General features: G+C 49.1%; 1 protein-coding gene across 2 annotated transcripts in view; it reads left to right on the plus strand.

Annotated features, from left to right (window-relative positions):
- Positions 1–18,680, plus strand: part of TRABD2A (TraB domain containing 2A) — a 56,204-nt gene extending 37,524 nt beyond the window's left edge. Inside the window, exons 3-7 of one of the 2 annotated variants that reach the window (XM_023618821.2) lie at positions 3,469–3,615; positions 6,322–6,496; positions 11,246–11,336; positions 16,116–16,376; positions 18,225–18,680. In XM_023618821.2, coding sequence (XP_023474589.2) covers positions 3,469–3,615; positions 6,322–6,496; positions 11,246–11,336; positions 16,116–16,376; positions 18,225–18,408 — 858 coding nt within the window. In that variant the 3' untranslated portion in view covers positions 18,409–18,680. The remainder of the gene's footprint in view (positions 1–3,468; positions 3,616–6,321; positions 6,497–11,245; positions 11,337–16,115; positions 16,377–18,224) is intronic. The other variant, XM_023618822.2, reaches the window with a different exon arrangement.
- The last annotated feature ends 767 nt before the right edge of the window (positions 18,681–19,447 follow it).

Here is a 19,447-nt window from a genome sequence, read left to right on the forward strand (position 1 = left end):
TGCTCTTGAGGTGACCAAACAGGGCAATGTCATTAGCAATGTGATGGAGTTGTCACAAGATGCTCTGGGCTGAAGGGAGATGGGGTTCACTGTGCCTGACAGTGAATATGGAAGCTTCAGGGAGGAGGGGATTCTCCTGCTGCCATTTTAAAGGACGAGTGTGTGTGCCACGTGGAGCAGGGCAGGAAGAGCCTTCCAGGCAGAGGGAATGGCGAGTGCACAGTCACAGCAGCTCAGTTTCTGCGACACGCTGTGGGCCTGCGTCAGCGAGAGGGTTCAGAGTGTATTGGAGGTGGGCCTTCTTTATAATGTTGGCTGTGGGAGATCGTCTGGGTTACTACTTAATGCTTATTGATTAGTGTTTTAAAGGAGAATAAAGTTTTTCTTGTAAAAAAAGCAAAAGTAAAAAAATTTTTCCAAAAACTGTTAAGTGATTATTTGCCCCTTGACTCAGTGGTCCTGGTCTTAGGAATCTATACTAAGGAAATAATTTAAAAATAGAAAAAACTTTCTGCTTTCAGATGCTCTTGATGGTGTAAGCCATGAAAGTTGTTGCTTTTTCTTTTTAATGAAGACCTTAATATTTGACAATAGAAAGTTTTGCTAAATTATGGCATTTCACGTAAAATGTGAAGCTAAGCAAGACTTTAGTCATGCAAGGAGATTCCTACACTGTCAGAAAGTGCAGAATGCTAAATTTTATATATAATTCAATCAACTGTATAAAGTATAGGGTCAACTGAAAGGAAATGTACTCACAAGTTGTTAAAAGCAGTTGTAACCTGAGTGTTGAAGTTACGGCAATTTAAAATTTCTTTTTTGTACTTTCCTATTTTCTAGATTACCTGCAATGTGTGTGTTACTCTTAATCTGAGTGGAAAAAAGCTTTAGCATACCTTTCCTTCTGACTCCCTTTCTGCCTTCCTCTTTCCCTCTTTTCTCCCTTCTCTCTCTCTGTCTCCCTCTTTTCCGCTCTGCCTCCTTCCTTTCTTCCCAATTTCATATTCCTAGGTATTTAACTTAAGCCTGATAATTTAAATTAGACCACATGACAAAATCCAATTACTGCTACTTGGTGGCAGCATACCTCATGTACAGCATAGTGGTGAAGATATTGGGCTCTGGTATTAGACTGTTTGGGTTCAAATCTCTACCTTCATTTACTAACCTATGTGACCTTAAGCAAGCTATTTAACTTTTTTTTTTTTTGCCTCATTTTCTTCATCTTTAAAGTAGATGTAACAATAGTCACTACCTTAGGATGTTGGGAGGATTAAATGAGAACATAAACAAAGCAATTAGTAGGGTGCCTGGTACATAGTAAGCACTCAGAAAATCGTTAATGTTATTGGCTTAGTTTTGCTTTGCAAACTTCTTTAAAGCTTAGTCATCAAAAGTAAACAAACAAAGCAAAGACAAACGTCCTAGCAAGGTTTTGTAAGCTTCCCATGAACAGGTGAAATGTCTTTAAGGTGAATGACATTTGAATATGTTGAGAAAGGACTGAATAAACAAAGTTCTTCTTTAATCTGTGATGTGGCCCATATTATCCTCCCCAGTTTGCAGACTGGCATGTCCATTAGAATGGGTGGCTCAATCTTCTGTAAATATTAAGAACACCTTAAGAAAAACATTCCAGAAGCAATGGAAACTCTTGGAGGAAGGTCTCTTAGCAACAGGTAAATGGGTTTGTCTGAATGCCTTTAGGAGAACAGCCAAATCCATCCACAGGTATTTGTGAGCCACCCCGCTCTTGAAGACTTGATTTGGATGAGTTCCATGGGGACAGAATATGGGAGACCTTGGCCTGGGGTCTGGCGTGCCTGAGAGGTGGGTCATAATGCCCCCCTCATTTCCCTCCAAAGATTTGTTCCAGCTAATCCAAAATCATTTAGCATTTCCCAGTGGTGGTGGATAGGTCCGAATTGTATGACTTTAGAATCCAGGGGCTCGTCTCTGTGGAAGACTGAGTTCCCTCACTTACACCATAATTTGTGGACATGCACCGGGGCATATCTGCCTGTCTGTCAGCTCATGTCACCGGTAGAGGTGTGGGGGAGGGTGGGAACTCAGTATGGCCCAGAAGGTTCTGTCTCAAGATAGAAGAGTCTGGTCTGTGGATCCTTGGGGAGTTGCCCTCTGGGAGAGGACTGAGGTGTCTCTGACAGAGAGGAGGGGACATGTTGAGAGAAGAGAGGAGAGGAAGGGGTTTTACAAAGAGGGACCTGCCCCCTCCCCCTTTGGTTAGGGCCTCAGGAGAGGGACAGCAATTATTAGAGTACCTGAGGGAGGCTGGGGCTTGTAGGAGGGTGTGTAGCAGCAGGCCCACACCGCAGTGGCCTGTGGGACGCAAGTCAACAAGCTTCGCAGCCAATGAGGAGGAGGAAGTGTAAAAGGAGGAAGAAGGGGACTGCATTATCTCCAGGGAACCGAAAACTCCCTGCTGAAGACCTCATGGTCAGAGCGCTCAGACGGACCCCACCTGTCTCTGTTTCAGCAAAGGAGGAGGGAGTATTCCAGCAAAGGCAGTATCCTGTACACTGATTACCAGGACAGCATGTAGAAAGAAAGCTGGCAAAGGTGATATATCTGTGTCCATACCCAGGGAGAATGAGAGAGAAAATGCCAGAGCATCCTTGGTGTTGTCAGGAGCCTTGTCGAGGGGACAACCCCAGTTCCCACCTGGTGCCAGAATCCCCGCCTTTCCCCACTCTGACCCAGCTCTCTGGTGCCATGGAGAATTCACTGCTTTGTAAAATTCCTTGAATCTGGATTTTCCCAAAAGATGTTCCAGGGAACCCTTCTCTTGTGATGTGTGCCCCAAATAAGCTTAGGAAACACAGCGCACTTCTTCCCCTCGGGGAGAACCACAGTGCACACTGGTGTATCAAAGACTCTGAGAAGGTCCATAAAGATAAAACCTGTTGGATTTTGGGTAGCCCCATTGCCCCCTTTTTTTCCACAATAAGTTCCATTAACAGCCTAGGGATGTAATGAATCCATTAGCTGGCAAATGCTGCACTGATGCTTAGAGAGGACTTGTGTACACTGTGTACATATTCTTGTCCAGTCCTTCATATAACTGAAACATGTTGGTATGTGTGTCCGCCTGTGTGTCCCCAGCCCCGCCCTGCCCCACCCCCAGCTTCTTTAGCTGTTCCTCGCAAGTCAGCTCTTTGGGTCTCCTCGCCTCTTGGTCACTCTTGTGGGAGAATTCCAGGTTGTCTCTGTCCCTTTTAAGGCACTTATCCAGGTGTGATCTGATGTGGGCTGACTTGGGCAGGACTGTCCTCCTTTTCTTTGGACCCCATCCAGGGATGTGCATTCTCCTTTTGAGCAGCTGTGTCCATGTCTTTACATAACGAACACAGGTGAGGCTATTGCCAACTAGGGACAAAAGAAATGAGATGACGGCTAATGAGTGCTGTGTCAGTGAACTTAAAAGAGACCCGTGTTTTCTCCCCTCAGGTCATCTTTGCTTTGAACCAGACCCTCCTGCAGCAGGAGAGCCTGCGAGCGGGTAGCCTCCGGATCCCCTACACGACAGAGGATCTCATCAAACACTATAACTGCGGGGACCTCAGCTCAGTCATCCTCAGCCATGACAGCTCCCAGGTGAGGGCCCTTGTCCTCTGCCCAGCTCAGCACGCATTTAAATCCAAGAATAAAGACGTTACCTGCTGACACCTGGACATCCTGTGTACAAAGGATCGAGGTCATGAAGGACTCTAAAAATAAAATTGGGCAGATTTAGATGTTGAGTGGGATGCTGTGGCCAACAAAGGCGTTCTTCATGAAACAAGAACTGAGAGGGGCATTGGTGAGGGTTAATTGCAGGATCCCAGGCAAAGGATGAAGCTTCAAGGGATTCAAGGCAGCAGGCAGCATGGACCAGCCTTCAGGGAGAGGAAGAGATCTGAGTTTGAGAGCTGTCTGGCTGACTTAGGTAACACTTTTGAGAAATGATGGTGCAAAACTTTGGCTGCACCTTTCAGAGGCTTCTAGGAGCATGATGCCACCAGAAGTGATCATGGTATTCTTACCACATGGCACATAGGAAGCTGAGAATGTCACCAGCATTTCCAGATGTGGGTTCCATCCTGCACTGTTGCAGGACGAGTGTGGCCCAGCTGGTGCAGTGAGTGGACACACAGGACAGACCTTACCTGTGGGCTATCAAGGGGAAGGATGAGGCTGGTCAGGGCTCAGAGGATTGCAACCTCCCTCACAGGGTGGAGGTGGAATGGATATTTGTTACGCTTTTGTCAACATGCTTCTCATGGGACAAACCAGGGCTTCCGCCCCTCCCCCCACTAAGATCAAGTGGAAGTGGCAAGTGCCAGCCAAGCTTCCAAGATAGGGAGTGTGTTGTCTCTACCAATTCATGCAGGAGGACACTGGAGAAAGAGAGAAAGGAGCAGGTGGGTGTGAGCGATGCTGTCCAGGCCTGGTAGCTCTGGGGGCCTGTCCTATGGGAATGTGAATGACTGTAAGAGGTGAGAAATGGCAGCACTGGGGGAGGGACACTGGAGGCTGAATCCAGCATTGCCCCGCAAGTGTCAAAGACATGGTGAGCTTTCCAGAGAGCCTAGAGTGGGAGGAAATAAAACCAAGGCAAGCAAACAAGAGGAATGGGGAGACAACTACATGAAAGAAGGAATAGTAGAGTTTATGGCGGTGATAATTCTCTGTGCACTCTTGGTGGGGGTGGGGGAAGTGGGGAGAGACGTCAAGATCAAATGGGAAATTAAATTTGAAGCTGCCAAAAAAGTTAACATGGGTGGAATGCAAATTCTATGGGCAAATAGTAAGGCTGACGGAGCAGTTAGGGTGAGAATGAGTCACGCCTTTCTCTCCTGTGGCTCGGGCACACCCGTCCTGCTCACAGGTGGTGTAGGGTATTGGGAATGTGCCTGCCATTGTGGATGAGGGCCAGGCTGGCCAGGGCCCAGGGGCACGGGGCGTGGGTCACGTCTGGCATTTAGAAGGTGGAGCAAGGCTGCAGTGGGAGACCACCCCGCATGTTCTGCTGCCCGTGTGGAGAGGCTGTGCAAACGGAGGGCTCTGCTGAAGAGAAGAGATTTCGGGAAATGGACAGGAGAATCTTATACAAATGACGTGATTTTAAAAAGATGATAATGGAGAAGAGGAAGGTTTTTGATTTGAAAATGAAAGAATATCATATCAAGAATATAGCAAAAAGATCTCTTAGCCCTAAAATGACAATTGATGGCTACCTTACAGAGGGTGAGGATTTTTGAAAGGTCTTTGAGCGGCTACTGGAAGAAGGAGAAGCAGGCAGGGTAGATATCCTACTCTATATTTGACTGAGGTAACGGTTAACCTTGCTAAATCCCTGCGTAGAGGAGTGAACATGAGCCCAGGAGAAGAGGTGGGGAGGCCCAGGTTTGGGAAGCCAGAGAGCCGAGGGCGTACCGATAAAACAGTGTGTGTCAGCCTCACCCACACCACGGTGTTGCAAGAATTGATTGCTTTGAGATCACAGTTTTGGTGTCATAGCATTCTCTTGTTAGCCAAAATACTGAAATTGGCTAACACGTGTAGCTGAATCAAGTGAAATATTTGCTAGGAGGGCAAAGAACATTGGAGAAAGCAAGAAGGAGAAATAGGAATTGGAGAAATAACGAAAATTTAAACGTATGGGATTTATAAAACAGTCGAATGTTTGTTTTTTTAAAAGATTGGCACCTGAGCTAACATCTATTGCCAATCTTTTTTTTTCCCTTTTCCTTCTTCTCCCCAAAGCCTCCCAGTACATAGTTGTATATTCTAGTTGCAGGTCCTTCCAGTTGTGCAATGTGGGGTGCTAGGTCCGTGCCCAGGATCCAAACTGGTGAAACCCTGGGCCGCCAAAGCAGAGTGCATGAACTTAACCATTTGGCCACAGGGCCAGCCCCAAAGTCGAATGTTTATAGAAATTCCATGTATCTGGTAGTAGAATCAATTACTGATTCTAAACTAGGTAACTATGTAAAATTATTTTTATAAAGAAAGCATATGTGAATCCAACAAGTTAAAACTATGATGTGCTGTCCCAGCATTTTAAATGGAACAGAAGGACTGTTTTAAGTAGCTTAAGAGTTCTTTCAGTGTTCTTCACTTGATATCTTTTCACCTGGGTTACAGAGAATGATGTTAGAGTTTGAACGGTAGCAGGCAGGAGACTCCAAGCATGGGGTGTCACTCTTTATTTTTCTTCTCACAGCGTCTTGACTCTCTAGGCTGGGTGATTTGATGCTCAAATTAAGCAACTTCATTAATAACTCTCTTGCCCTTTTGTTCTCCTTTATTTTGGTGGAGGTTCCCAATTTTATTAATGCCACGCTCCCACCTCAGGAGCTCATCACTGCTCAAGAGATCGACAGCTACTTCCGCCAGGAGCTTATCTACAAGCGGAATGAGAGGATGGGGAAGCGAGTGAAGGCCCTTCTGGAGGAGTTCCCTGACAAAGGCTTTTTCTTTGCCTTTGGAGCTGGTGAGTTGTAGGTTCCCTCTGATTGGACTCTGGGCTCTGATGCGTCTCCCATGGGGCGGATGCTGGGGTGGGCCTCAGATAGAAGGTGAGATGAATGACACCTTCTTTGACTTATTTCAGTTGCAAAGTGGCTCCAGCTGGTGCCTGAGTATCCAGCGTGGTTGAAACTTTGCTGGACGGGCTGGTGCATGTGACATCAGCTCTCTCTCCACGTGGGACTCCTGATGCACTCCCCAGCTGGAAAGGCATTTCTCTCTCTTCTGAACTCAGCTCTTACTCCCAACTTCCTTCTGGTACCTTTCACTTTTTTACCTTCCACTAAAATTGTGTGTCTTCTCTCTCCTATCTGACTATGAGCCTCCCAAGTGTAAGGCCTGGGGTTCCCACATCACCTATTACTAACTTTGACCATGAACGTGGAGGCAGATGGGGAAATTATTATCTTTTGTGTTTCTTTGAGCAATTCGAACCCAACTTTGCAGCCTCTGGAATTAAGGACAGAAATGCCAGAGGCTGGGTACTGTGCAGAAGGAGCATTTGCTGGCCTTAGGCTTTCTCTTTTCAATTCTTCCACTACTTCATAAACTTGGACAAGACACTTTGCTCAGTTTCTTTTTACCAGTAAAATGAGGGGTTGGAGAGAAGCACTTCTGGAAGGGCAGAGTGAGTGATCCAGCATGATCTCCTGATCTCAAGATCCTTAGCTTAATTACATCTGCAAAATCTTTTTTTGGGGGGGGGAACCATTAAGCAGCCTGCTACAATATCTGAGAATGAATTATTGTAATCCCCCATACTAACAGAATAAAGAACAAGAACCACAATGATCATTTTAATAGGTGCAGAAAAAGTGTTTGATAAAATGCAACTCTTTCATGATAAAAACACTCATCAAATTAGGAATAGAAGGGAACTTCATCAGCCTGTTAAAGAATCGCTATGAAAAACCCACATTAACATCACATTTAATGATGAAAGACTGGATGCTTACCCCTAAGATGAGGAACAAGACAAGATGTCTGCCCTCACCACTTCTCTTCCACATTGTGCTGAAGGTTCTAGCCAGGGAAATCAGACAAGGAAAAGAAATAAAAGCCATCCACATTGGAAAGGAGGAAGTAAAACGTGTCTTTTCTCAGATGATGTGATCTTGTATATAGAAAATCTTAAATAATCCACAACAAAACCATTAGAAGTCATAACCGAGTTCGGGATACAAGGATGCAGGATACAAGATCAATATACAAAAGTCAGTTGTATTTTATACCCTGGGAATGAATAATCTGCAAATGCAATTAAGAAAGCAGTTCCCTTTACAACAGCATAAAAAAATACTTAGGGCTGAACTTAACAAATGAAGTGCAAGATGTACAATAAACTAAGAATCATTGAAAGAAATTAAAGAAGACCTAAATGAATGGAAAGACATCTCATGTTCATGGATTGGAAGACGTAATAAATATGGTAAAGATGACAATAGCCCCAAATTGAGCTACAGATTCAATGCAATCCCTATAAATCTCAGCTGATGAAAAGGTTTTAAAATTAGACAGTAGTGATGGTTGCACAACTTTGTGAATGCTACAAAAATCACTGAATTGTATGCTTAAAACAATTTTTTTTGCCATTTTTTTTTTTTTTGGATGAGGAAGATTGCCCCTGAGCTAATATCTGTGCCAATCTTTCTCTATTTTGTATGTGGGATGCTGCCACAGCATGGCTTGATGAGCAGTGTGTAGGTCCACTCTTGGGATCTGAACTCGAGAAACTTGGGTTACTGAAGTGGAGTGCAGGAACTTAACCACTATGCCACTGGGCCGGCTACCTGAATTGTATACTTTAAAAGGATGAATTTTACGTTATGTGAATTATATTCAAATAAAGCTGTTATAGAAAAAGTGAGGGGTTGGGCTCCTATATCCTGTTTGTTGAAAAGATCTATGTGAGACAAACGGCAGTCTCTGCCTTCTCTAGTCCCCTGTGAACCTGTGTGAGTGGTTTTGCTCTTCCTGAGTCCTGTATTCCATGGTTGGATTGTGCACTTGTGCTGTGTTGCACTGAGTTGGTGTCTGGCCTGTCTCAACAAATGACTTTCTCTAACCAAGCTGTTAGCCCTTGCTCTGCAGGCACCCCGACGGGTGTCAGACCCCAGATGCCCCCCTGGCTTATCCGCCTGGTGGGGGTGATGGTGGCCCTCCATTAGCACACAGGGTCTGTGGCTTTGTCCCAGGGCTGTGCCAGGTTAGGGAGGATGGAAGGTTCCGGGTGCTGGAGCCTGCAAGAGCTGGGTGCTCAAGGCTGCCCACCTCTGAGTGTAGGCTTTGGCCTTTCACTCATACTCCATTGATCTCTCAAAAGCATCCCTGATGTCCACTGTTGGGATAACGCGGCCCTGGGTGCAGGGGACAGGCAGACGCTTGGAGATGACAGCTGCCCATGCTGTGGTGTGTTCTGGGCTGGTTCGAGGCTGAGCAGCAGTTTGACCAGCGGCCTGTTGGCGGGTTGGACCTGAGCAGTTTGGAGGGCAGGCCCTCGGGATGGGGATTGTGCAGACAGATGGCACAGGAGAGACTGTGGCGCCTGGGCGGGCCTGATTCTCACGCACAGTTGATCATATTGCTGCACAGCTGGACGGAGGCCTCGCAGCCCCCGGGCGCCGTGGGTGTCAGGAGTGCCCTGGAGCTTGGCCGAGGCCAGGCCATCTTCCCGGGGCTGCCTTATCCACCACGAGTCCGCGTCTCTTCGTGCCTTCTGAAGGCTGAGTTGACCAGAGGGAACTACAGACAGTCAGAAATTGCTCCCAAACGCTTAGCCTTGGCAGTGTAAAATTTAAAAAGCCGTGTGGTTAGCAAACTTTTAATTGTAAAGTGAGGATAATCCAAACCTGAAAGCTCCAGAGCTTTAAAATCAAACAGCAACTTTTCTCATGGGGATCTGGAGATAAAATTTAAAGGTGAGGGGCTGGCCCCGTGGCCGAGTGGTTAAGTTCACGTACTCCGCTTCGGAGGCCCAGGGTTTCACTGGTTCGAATCCTGGGTGCGAACATGGCACTGTTCATCAAGCCATGCTGAGGCAGCATCCCATGTGCCACAACTGGAAGGACTCACAATAAAAATACACAACTATATACCGGGGGGCTTTGGAGAGAAAAAGGAAAAATAAAATCATTAAAAAAAAAATTTAAAGGTGAGAAACAAAGCTCCCCTTTGGAGTTGGAGGAAAACTGAAGTCAAACAGAAGAGCTTGGGGCCATAATGAGAAAGCATGGCTGATAGGGACTCTTCGTTCCCTCGATAAATATCTTTTTCATTCCTAATTGGTTGAGATTGTGGACACTGGAGCCAGACGACCTGGGTTCAAGTCGCAGTTTGCTTCATCTCTCTGTGCCTCATTTTCCTAATCTGTAAAATGGGATAATAATTCACCTACCTTATAGGGTTGTTGTTGGGGTGCTAAATCATGTGTAAAGGATGAGGACAGTGCCCCGCATCTGCACTGCCTAATGCGCAGTAAACATTAGCTCCTTTTATGATGGTGATTACTCCCGGCCCGTGGGCTTGGTAAAGGCTGGGGGAGTGAGGGTGGCGACACAACTCTGAGGGCCTCCTGCCCCCTCTCTCCTAGTCCAGGCAGAAGCTACACGCGGGTTTGCTGCACTTCTGCAGCGGGGCTAATCTGGGCCTTGGCAGTGTCCCTTTCATCTGAGTCATCAGTCTTGTCCCTCCTCAATCCTGGGGTCATCGAGTCTGTCGACAGTTGGACCGAGAATGTAGCAGAGCCCAGGATCTTCTGCTTCCCACGCTCCCGAAGGCTGCTCCGCGTTCACTGCGCTTCTCAGAGCTGTGGAGTCAGGACAAGGGAGAGGCTCACAGACCCACTGTCGACCTCTCCTGCAGTTTGGGTGTTTCCTTATTTGCTTTCCCAGGCTCCTTCCGGCTGGCGAGTATTCAGTTGTTAAAATTGCGTAGACCCTGGAGCAAAACGGCCTGGGTTTAGATTCTGCTTGGCTGCTTCTTAGTGTGCGAAGTCCTGAACCTATTTTGCCTCTAATGTTCTGCTGGATCAGAGGATAGGGTGCTGCAATTTAATTAGCCACTTAGGACATTAAAGTGCCATAAACTGTCACAGAAAGGGACATTGTGACCCCAGAGGATCATGTCCATTCTGAGCATCAAAACCTGAAATGAAGTAAGATGAATTCCAGGATCTACCCTTGGCCTTTAAAATATTTAAGATTCCAGTGTAAGCTTCTCTGGTTGATCTTTGCTGCTTTTTATTTATAAGGAAAAAAGTGAAATAAAATTCAGGTTGAGGCTTCCAGCTCTGGTGGCTTCTGTTAAATGGAGGTTTTTATTGTGCATTTGTAATTGTGTGTAGGACAGAAGGGGGCGTGGGTCTCAGAGGTGGTTAGTTTATACACACGAGAATGATAGGACTGTTAGCACTGGATTCAGAGGTGGAAGGTTGGGATTTGGCGTCTAGGCTCTCCTCTTAGCTGTCTGACTCCAGGCAGCTCACTGCACCCTTCTGAACCTCAGTGTCCTCATCTCAGAAACATTGCTTATCCCACCCCGTCTGCCTTGCAGGACTGTCGGGAAGCCCAACTGCAGAAGCTCTCTGGAACTGTATTCAGCTGGAGAGATGGGAAGGGGGTTGGCAGGGTTCTTTCTCGGACCGGGGTGTGTGTTTGGGGAGCATGTTTAGTGGCCATGAGAGCTGCCATATTTCTGATCATTTTTCTTGCTGCAGGTCATTTCATGGGCAACAACACGGTGCTCGATGTTTTGCGGCGCGAAGGCTATGAGGTGGAACACGCCCCCGCTGGACGACCCATCCACAGGTAACCTTCCCGCGCTTCTGTCCTGGTTGGGGAGCAGCTAGGGGAGCGGAGACCCCCACGGGGATGCCTGGGGGCCAGGGTGGGCTGTATCCCGAGGGTCTCCAGAGGGCCCCAGCATGGCCATTACCCCCCGGCCTGGGAGAACTGGCCACTAAGTGGACACTCGGCTCCCGGGTCAACTGGCGACCCTTGGTGGCCGGGGCTGTGTCAGACATGGGTTGTGTGGCCGAGCACTTTGGGCAGCAGAGGCCACACTGGCCTTTTCCACAGTCCTGGGGGCCCCAGAGGGGTGATTAGGCTCAGTGTCCTTCGACCTGGGCATTCGGGAAGTTCTAGGGAGAGAGATGGTGGAATCAGTCATAAGGTGCAGGGACTGCCTGTCAGACCCATCTCGGGGCAGGATGGCGGCCCTCCTCCCGGTCCCCTCTTTGTCCTTGGAAGATCCCCCTTCACCTCATGTTGTCTCGAGCCAACTCCTCTCCCTATGCCCTCACTCCGGAGGGTCTTTCCCCAGAGTCCAGTTTGCATCCCAGGAGCCATGACTTTCCCAGTCTCCCTCTCAGTGGGAAAGCTTGGCTACCTGTGGGCTAGTCGTATCCCCTGCCTCTCTCCACACCTGGCATTCAGTGTGTCAGTAACAGAGTTCTTCACATAGCACTTTCTAGTTCACAAAAGCCCTCGCCTGAGACTTCTCCTTTTCTACCTTCACCGGGCCTCCGGTTTCCTCCATTAAAGCCTCTCTCGGATTTGCCCCTCTTCTCCATGCCCCTGGCCTCTGCCCTCTGCCCTCTGCTCCCTTCTGTACCTTTCTGTGAGACTAATCTTGTGAGTGTCCCTTACTCAGAAACCTTCAGTGACTTCTTATTGTCCTCTTCCAAAGTCCAGTTTCTTCATGCTGATGTCTCAGCACCCAGACTACATTTTTCCGGCACAGGCAGGCTTCTTGCATCAGAAAGCCTTCTGTCCTTGTCGCTGCCTCTCCACCTTCGCTGATGCTTGTTCCCCTGTCTGAAGTGCCCTCCCCTCCTCCCCTGTCAGGGAAACTGCTGCCTCTCCTTCCGTCAGCTCAGCTGACTGCTCAGGTCTCCATCCGTCTCTCTCTCCTGTTCTCCTCCAGCTCTGAAGGGAGAACCCAGCTCTTAGTGGTTCTCTGCTTGTTTTGGGGGGACTGTGGGTCTTCCCTCACCCGTTGGACTGTGTACTCCTGGAAAGCAGGGTGGGCTGGGTCCCCTGACCCCTTCTCAGGCCCCAGCCCCAGGCTGACTGCCTGGGCTGGGGTTTGGCACACTATCCTTGGGGTGCTGGAAAGGGCCCCGCCTAAGAGTGTGTGTGCGTGTGTGTGTGTGCGTGTGTGTGTGTACGTGTGTGTTGATGGTTGCTCCCAGCCTCCCTAATTCTGCTCTAACCCTGACGCCTGCCCCTAAGGGAAAAGAGTCAGGAATCCATATTTTTAAAATCTCTTCCTGAGCTTCTGATGCAGAGTGAGGGGTGAGAACCAGTGCTGTCATCACACTGGGCTGATCACACTTCCCAGGGGAGGGAAAGATCATTTATTGATCGATTGTCAGGTGGGAGCCGGTTCATAGGGCCTCTCAGTTAACCCTCAAAACCAGCCTGTGAGGTGACTGTTTCTTCTCCTTTACGGATGAAGAAACGAACAGTCACCTAGCCAATCAGAGCCGGGATACAGCTCGGACCCCTCCGCCTGCACAACCCTTTTCTTTCTGCCTTTTCTTCTCCCACTTTGTACCTCCCAGCCCCTTCGTCTTTGTTCATGCAGTTTCCTCTGCCGGGGACTCATTCATTGCCCCTGGCCCTAATTCCATCAGAATCTGTGAGAGCTGGCACAAACGTCACACCTTCCTCCCTGCTCCAGCCTGGGGTCTGCCTCTTGCATGATCCTGAGGAGTTTGGTGTGTGCTTCTGCAGGAGCTGTCCTGACAGCCGGCACACAGTAAGTGCTCCATTAGGTAGTGTCTAAGAGTTTCTAGTGGTGAACTTACCTACAGTGCTCCTAGGGGAGGGGAGGGAGCATGACAGCTGCAAAGGAGCTCCTGTTCAGGGAGAAGAAGGGGCGCAGGGCTAAGGGCCCAGAGTGGAGGAAATGCCCACAGTGAAGGGGTTGGCGAGGACCAGGGGCGTGGCGGTGGAGATCCCTGCTTCCTTCTTCCCCTCCTCAGCAGCCATGTGATAATCCTTGAGGGATGATTCAGATCCATATGGAACTTGAATCCAGGGCAGGCTGGTGTGGGTGGGGGCAGGAGGGCTGCTAATACTCGGTAGGCCAGTACACCGAGTATTACTACTGTACACACAGTAGTGTGATGACAGCACTGGTTCTCACCCCTCACTCTGCATCAGAAGCTCAGGAAGAGATTTTAAAAATATGGATTCCTGACTCTTTTCCCTTAGGGGCAGGCGTCAGGGTTAGAGCAGAATTAGGGAGGCTGGGAGCAACCATCAACACACACGTACACACACACACGCACACACACACACGCACACACAGAGATGGGGTGTATATTGGGGTGAGGTGAGGGCAACTGGCAGCCACTACCCTCCACCTGAGAGCAGGCTGGAATACACAGGAAATGCTCCTGGCTATGAAGCTGCCCTTCCCAGGGCAGAAAAGAGGAAGGGATGGGGGTCCTGTTGGGCTGGTCCTGAGGATGTAGACAGCTGCCCTTCTACTTTTCCCAGGCTAATGGATGCCGTATTAGTTTTTTCCCTGTACAAATTACCATAAACACAGTGACTTCAAACAACACACATATATTATCTCACAGTTGTGTAGATCAGAAGCCTGTTGCAGGTTGCACTGGGCTGAAATCAGATGTTGGTAGGGCTGTGGTCCCTTCTGGAGGCTCTAGGGGAGAATCTCTTCACTGTCCTTTTCCAGCTTATGGAGGCTGCTCACATTCCTTGGTTTGTGGCCCCTTCCTCCATCTTCAAAGCCAGCGACATTGCATCTCTCTCACCATTCTTCTGTAGTCACCTCTCCCACTGACCAGAGAAAGGTCACTGCCCCTGGGACCCTTAAGCCTGTGTCTGAGCCAATGTGAGCATCTGTCTGTAGGATCTCTCCCTGGAGATTACAGTGACACTAATCTATACTCTCTCTATTTTCTATAGTGAGAATGTTATTTGAAAATGGCACTGAATCCTTGTTGGGACCCTGGGCAAGTCACTTTATTTTCCTCGGACCTTGGGCAAGTCAGTCTTCAGTTTCCTTAACTGTAAAGTGGGCATTATGATTTCCTAGGACATCTCAGTTCTGAAATATGAGAGAGACAAAAAGCAGGAGTAAAGTTAATTTCTTCTGGATACTGCCTCCCTCTCAAGGGTTATTAACTTGCTTCTCAAGGCCTGGCCTTGGCTACTTGGAGTAACTGGGCTGAGGTCTTCTTGGATCTGTCGTGAGTTGAACAGAATCAAACCTGTGATTTGCCCCACTTTGGAGACCCACTGCTTAAAACCATAGAGCCCTAGTGAGTTTAAGGTCATGCTGCTTGCTAAGTAAAAGCAACAGACTTTTTTGAGTGCCTACTGTGTATCAGGGCCTGTTTGGGTTATATGAGGTCAAGGATGACACAGCCATGTCATCCAAACCCATGGCAGAGGGCCTGGGCTTGGGGGCTGCCTGGTCATCTGCTCCTGAATCCTCTAGGAAGCCACCAGAATCTTGGAGATCTTCAGGTGGGGCACTTTCCCTCTGTAGGCCCCAGTTTCTTTGTTGGTAGAATAAAGAGGTTCATCTAAGTGGTGTCACACTTCCATGCCAGGCATTATGCTGGGCTCCAAGACACTGATGAATTCAGCAGGTCCTGTCCTCTAGGGGCCTTCTAACTATGACCATCTGTTTCAGGGATTCCAAACTCAGGTTCAGAGTGGGGGCCTTTTTTCTTTCTTTGCCATTTGAGAAAGTCCCTTCTTTTACCTTTCTTTTTTTTTTTTGCCAAACTTGGGTCTTTCTCTTTTTCATCTTCTATGTCTTACACCTCCTTCCTTCCTCATACAGGGCCATGGATACTAACTGCCCTCTCAGGTTCTGGGGCAGATCTGAGACCTGCTTTCGGCAGGTGGGCGGTTCATCAAGGTGAATCAGAGCAGAGTGACTGAGTTCTTACATACGCTGGTCTGCTGCACCCACATTGTTGGAGGATGCACATGGCACATCACTGCTCCCCTTCCTCAGGCCGATGGAGCTCCAGGCCCCTCACTGCCTCCATCAGGAGACGATGGGATTGGGCTCTAGTGGCTGGGATTCTTTTCTTACTGCCCCACCCCCTAACCAAACCCTTGACGAAAGTCCTGTTGTAGGAAAAAATTTGGTCCTTCTAATGCCTTCTTTCCTCACTGGAAGAAGTTTTTCTGGGGACTATAGTCACCTTTGTGGGAAGGATAGAAGCAAGTTTGAATTTCTCACCAATTGTGAAAAACACATTCCTTCAGGAAAGATGGTTTATGGTCAGACCTGGGGTAAGGTGGTTAGAAGCCAGCCCTGTGAACACTGGCAGTCCTTCACCTGGGGATGGGGTGGCTGCCAGCAGCCAAGGAGCCTCTTTCTGAGTAGAGCCCTTATAAGGGGACAGGAGGAATTAACAGGGTTAAGGGCTAGTTCAATTCTTCTAACGAAATGGCATTTAAACATTTTTCACCTCTCTTTAAATGCTGTAATCTTCTGCGGCTTTCTAGATAGTGGCGACCCATTGCTATGGAAAGGATGCCATACTGTATGACCCTCCTCCAAATCCATCTTCCTTCCACCCCTGTTCATAGAGAGAAGAGTGACAGTCCCTCGTCTCCCTCGACGCAGCCCGCCTCCTCTGCCATCTTTGCTCCGGAAGTGCCCGCCCCGGAAGCGCTGGTACTGGAAGCGGGGTCTGCTGTGCACTCGCTGTTGCCAACCCATGTGTCCCTGCCCGGAAGTGCCGACCTGCCGGTGGAGGCTGAGCGGAAGTTCAGGAAAAAGCGGAGGCGGCCGCAGCGCAGGCAGCAGTTCAGGCAGTTCAGTGACCTGTGGGTCCGACTGGATGAGAGGTGAGGAGGTTGGGTTGGATTGGGGTGGGGTGGGGTGGGGTGGGGTGGGGTGGGCGGGGCCAACCGGGAGCCCATCACCGACGTCCGTCCTCACCCTGGCAATATGGGTGGGGAGCAGCTCACGAATACCCGTGACGGTGCTTAAGGGGTGGGGTTCAAGGCTCTGGTAGGGGTGAGCGCCCCGCTCATGGAGCAGCCTTTCCCTTTTCTCACGGTTCTGGGTACCAGTCTTCCGTCCACTGTAATAGACATGAATCCATATTAAAGGTAATTGCTTCAACATATTTATCTCTGTTAAAAAACAAATGGTGTTGGTGGTATGCTGGGAGGGCACAGATGGGTCTGTTAAAAGTGGAACTGAGGCCAGAATAAACATCGTAAAGGACTTGATTTGCCAGCCCTTTCTCCCCTGCAGATCAGGGAGAATTTCATAGTTTTGCAGAGCTGGAAGCAGCTCTGTAGAAATGGGCTTGTTCAGCTCCCACATCTTACAGGGAGCCACGTGACCACTGGGAAGTGGATCAGAGGTGGATGGAGGAGCCAAAGGTGGTGACCCAGCCTGGTCTGCAGGGATAAGGCTGCTGGAACAACTGCACCAGAGAGGCCTGGGACCCAGGAGTCAATTCAATTCGGTCCAGACTTACTGAGTTCCTCTTAAGTGCCTGCTGCTGTGTTGGGTGCTGTGGCTTTGGAGTGAACCAGACAGCCATTGGCCCTCTGCCTTCATGGAGCTCACGGTCTGGGGAGGAGACTGGAGGAAGGACCTTTTGGCTGATGCTGAGTAGAAGCCTGACAAAGTGGAGCTCAATAAGTAGACATTCTGAGTCTGGATCAGGAGCTTCAGGGATCCAGTGTCTGCATAGGTGCTTCATGATAAATCTTGAATGAACAAGCAAACAACTGAACAAGGAGGGAAAGGAGTTCCAAGCAAAGAGAACAGTGCGAAAGCCTGGTGTGGGGAGAGTGAGCAAGATAAGGATAAACCAAGATAAAGTAGTTCTGGCTGGAGCCTGGGAGGTCAACAGGGAGTCGAGTGAGATGGGCCCAGAAAGATAAACGCGGTGGAGTGACTGCGAATGTCATGCTGAGGGAAGTAGGGAGCCACTGAAAGGTTTGAAGGAGGCATCCGATGTGCTGTGGGATTTGGACTTTTAAATGGACAGAAGCTGGCAGCCAAATGGGACATGGAGAACAGGGACAGATCCTCTTGGTCTTCATGTCCCCCAGGGTAACTGAGGGTGGCTCTTCAACCATCCTTCGCTGATGGCGGAATAAATCGACCCATTTAGTACTTTTTCAGTCTGGGCCATTTCCTTTCAAGGCGGCCATGGAGTTGGGCACCTTATACCTGAGCTGAACTGAGAGGACGGGCCTGAGGTCATGGGCCCCACAGCTTGTACTGTCTTGACCTTGGATGCTTGCGTGTGTTCACACCAGACCTGGGCTGGAGTTGGGGAGACAGCCAGAGACCCAGGGAGTTCTCCTCGTGGCTTGGCTGTACCTGTGTGTGTGGTCAGTGAGGAAAGACCCCTGCCTGAGATTGCCCAGAGGCTAATGATAAGCAAATCTGAGTTAGGCCTTCTGACACCTGGAGTTTTTAATAATCCTTGAACCTGGAACCAAACAGCCAGGGGAGAGTTGCCCAATGTGCCAGTCTTAGCGGCTGTATTATTTGGTTTTGTCGTAGCAATGGTAACAAGGGCCAAAGACACAGGAAACCTATTAACATACTAAGATCCATTCCTGTCTTTAAAGAAGGGAGACGAAAAGAAGCTTTGTGGCCATTTGGGGCCCTTGGAGTATCCAGTGGCTCCTGCTGTGCCCTGAGACTCTGTCTTTTTCTCCTAGTGCTGTGGTCCCACAACTCCAGGTCCCCGTTGTGGACAGGCACATCACTGCCGAGCTGCGGCTCCCTCGCCATGGGCCTTCCCGCCACAGCCAGATGGTGGCCAGCAGTGCCTGCCTGTCTCTCTGGACTCCTGTGTTCTGGGTGCTGGTGCTGGCTTTCCAAACAGAGACGCCCCTTCTGTAACAACTAGAGAAGCCAGGCCAAGACCCTGACCCCTTGGACTTGAAGGAGAGCCATTCCTGTACTCCACACTCAGGTTTGGCCTTGACAGGCCCAACCCAGGAGAAGAGACTCAGAATAAAAGCCAGTGTGGATTCTTCTCTTTCCCAGGAATGCCTTTGGGTTATCCAACAATGTTTGGGGTAGGTGTACAGTTTTGTAACATAATGAGTTGTATGAAAAGAATTAATTGTAAATGAATTATATGAAAATAATTAAATACCTTTTTTCATGTAGACTTTTCCCCACAAAGTGTATATGTCAGGCAAACAACCTTTTTGCTCACACCCTCTGAGTACTGTCACTGCTTCACTCCGGGGCCTCCCTGCAACTTCGGATCCCGACCCTTTTTTCCCTCCTGCTGCTCTTCGACCTGTTCACTCCTGGTTCTGGATGCAGGGGCGGTAAAGGCCGTGGGACCTTTGGTCTGCTCCTCTCTATTCAAGGTCTGGTGAGTAGGGTGCGTCCCGCACTCACAGGTGCTTTCAGCACATCTAACGTGTGAGTGTCTCACCCACGTGCTGGACCGGGCAGATGGGTAGGCTTTGTCAGAGGTGTGCTGCAAGAAAGTGGTTTTCAGGCACTCCCCCGACCCGTCTTGTTATTTATTTATTATTTATATGTCCACGTCTTTTCCAAATGAAATCTTGTGGGCAATCTCTGTATAAAGTGAGTAAGAGAAGAACTGCCCCAGCCGAGTCTGAAATGGGGACATTTAGCCCCGCCCAGCTGATCTCCAATGGCCCACCTTCCGCTGTGGCTCCAGACCAGGGTTGCCCACCCGTGGCAAGGTTTCTTTATGGTCCTCCTGGGCCTCCGAGCCGCTCACAACCCAGAGGGTCTGCCCAGGACTTGGGCGGGGCCCAGAAGAAGTAGATGTGTTTGTTCCTAATCTGGTTTAGGGTAAGCTTGATGGCCTGAGCTTGCAGCTCTGTGGCCTTCCCTTCCTTTCCAGAGACTTCCTTGTGGGTTCATTCTCAGTCCCGTTGAGGGCCCAGAAGAT

The sequence above is a fragment of the Equus caballus genome, chromosome 15, assembly GCF_041296265.1.
Source record: "Equus caballus isolate H_3958 breed thoroughbred chromosome 15, TB-T2T, whole genome shotgun sequence".
Taxonomy (NCBI): Eukaryota; Metazoa; Chordata; class Mammalia; order Perissodactyla; family Equidae; genus Equus; species Equus caballus.